General features: G+C 42.5%; 1 protein-coding gene across 4 annotated transcripts in view; it reads right to left on the bottom strand.

Annotated features, from left to right (window-relative positions):
• Nucleotides 1–2,069, bottom strand: part of LOC121922970 (transcription termination factor 1-like) — a 67,327-nt gene that overhangs the window by 38,994 nt on the left and 26,264 nt on the right. For 2 of the 4 annotated variants that reach the window (XM_042452989.1, XM_042452987.1), the window contains exons 1-3: nt 1,988–1,997; nt 1,180–1,842; nt 347–597 (exon numbers count right to left, since the gene is read on the bottom strand). The exons of 1 other annotated variant lie outside the window; for it this stretch is intronic. In XM_042452989.1, the coding sequence (XP_042308923.1) occupies nt 347–597; nt 1,180–1,842; nt 1,988–1,995 (922 nt within the window). In that variant the 5' untranslated portion in view covers nt 1,996–1,997. Of the gene's footprint in view, nt 1–346; nt 598–1,179; nt 1,843–1,987; nt 1,998–2,069 lie in introns of those variants that run through there. One more of the 4 variants, XM_042452988.1, reaches the window with a different exon arrangement.

The raw sequence follows: 2,069 nt of genomic DNA on the forward strand, positions 1-2,069 counted from the left end.
GATCCCTGCCATCTCCAGGTCAAGCTAAGGGGAGAGGAAGTTTGACTCAATCATGGAAAATCACTGCTAGTCAGAGGAAACAATTCTTGGTTAAACAGACCACAGAACTATTTCAGTATCTTCTGCTTCCTACTGCTCAGAACCTGGACCAAATTCAAAGTCACTTTGGTTAAGGCAAGAAGGCTGGCTATAGTTGTACTGGCATAATACTTTGGTGACCAAATGACCAAAGTCCTTTCCCTCTTACTGGAAGACACACAAACTCCTATCCCTTTAGAAAAGAATTGCTAATGAAGGAAATTCACCCCCATCCCTACCACACCTGAGTATTAAAGACCATACTCACCTTGTTTCTTAAAATGTTTAAATCTAGGCAGGTCTCTTAGGGCCAGTTGCTTGACTGAGGAATCCGAGAGCGTCCTCACATGCGGGATGAACTCCTCCAGTTCCTGGATGATGGTCTGCCTATTCTGCATTGGAAAATCTGGGGATTTTAGAAATCCCTTGTCCAATATAAGAGGTTCAGAAATTGGATCATTGGAAGATGATGATGCTGTCCCATCTGTATGCCCACATACAGGGGATTTTTGCTGCCTGCTGAGACAACAGAATACATGTAGATTAGAAAGAACAACATTTACTTTCTATACAAAAACTACTTTTTGTTCTGTTTCTAGGCACAGTTCAAAGTGCATGTTATGAGATAAAGAGCTCTATGGTGCTGAGGTCCAATTATCTTCTGGATAATTTCAACCGGAAAGAAGAAACCCTTAAAGTGAATAAAATTTAGTTACCAGTCCTGAAGAATAGCAAACTAAGGACTCAGCAAATGCAAATGGGAAACCATTCAGAGTCAAGGGCTTTCCCAGCAGATAATTGATCACCAATTAGCAGACATTAATCCTCGTTTGCATTATCCTCCCAGGCTGAGGCCAGCCATTAACACAGAACAAGACACATGCAAATCACTCCTGCATTCCCACACTATATATATACCCAATTTTTCCAGGCAAAGCACTCTCTGAAGATGCCAGCTACAGATGCTGGCGAAACACCAGAAAGAAACTCTGCTAGAACATGGCCACATAGCCCGAAAAACCCACAAAAAACCTGAAATATAGTGAATATTAAAATAATATTTTTCTAGGCTAGCACATTATTCTGAGACCAACAACTTACATATGGTATAGTTGTGAGTTGTTGTGATTTCCATCCGCCTCCACAGTGCCCGTCACTAAGAGACCGTCTTTAGTAGCGTCTGAATTACCAGTGGGGGAAGATATGCTGGGTTGTTTTTTATGCTTGCAGAGCTTCTTTTGTGCAGTGGGGCTGCTCAGTCTAGCAGAAGAGTCTAGAATGGACAGCTTTTCCCCAATCCTATTCTGCAAAAAAACTCCATCTTGAGGTTTTGGGGGTGCCTGAGAGGTGGATGCAAAAATATATTCCTGTGACTCCTTTAAATCACTTGCAAAGTCAGGCCTACCAACAGAGGCTTCTTTGGCTTTAACCTGCTCATTTGACAATACCTTTGCTACCACCTCCTCCTCTTTCTTGGTTGTGATTTCACAGCTGCCACCCACCTCTTCCAAGTGATCTGCTTCAGGTAAACTGCTGGCTTCTTCTGGAGTCTTAGGGATATACCACTCACTCACATCATCTTGTTCACTGGAGCTGTGCTTTCTCTTTCTTTTCTTCTTTAGGGTAACTGTTCCAACCGCATCATCCAGGTTGCTCTCTTTTACAACGCAAGAATTTTCCAGTTGGGAGTCAGAGGTCTCCCTTGTGTCTTTTTTACACCTCTTGGACTTCTGTTGCTTGGTCTGATTCCCCTCTGTATCCTGACTGTCAACATGCAAAGAAAAAACAGAGGAATGATCAGAAGAAAAGGATGGGTTGGAAAAAGGGTTCACTGACTGTTCATTTGTCTTCTCATTAAGCTTCTGTAATTTTTTCTTCTTCTTTGGTGAACCCAAGAGTTGAAAGCTACCTGCACATGAATTATCTGCTGTGTCTTCCTCCCCGCTCTTGGATTTCTGTTGCTGAGTCTGATTGTCCTCTGTATCCTGACT

Source organism: Sceloporus undulatus, chromosome 2, assembly GCF_019175285.1.
Source record: "Sceloporus undulatus isolate JIND9_A2432 ecotype Alabama chromosome 2, SceUnd_v1.1, whole genome shotgun sequence".
NCBI lineage: Eukaryota > Metazoa > Chordata > Lepidosauria > Squamata > Phrynosomatidae > Sceloporus > Sceloporus undulatus.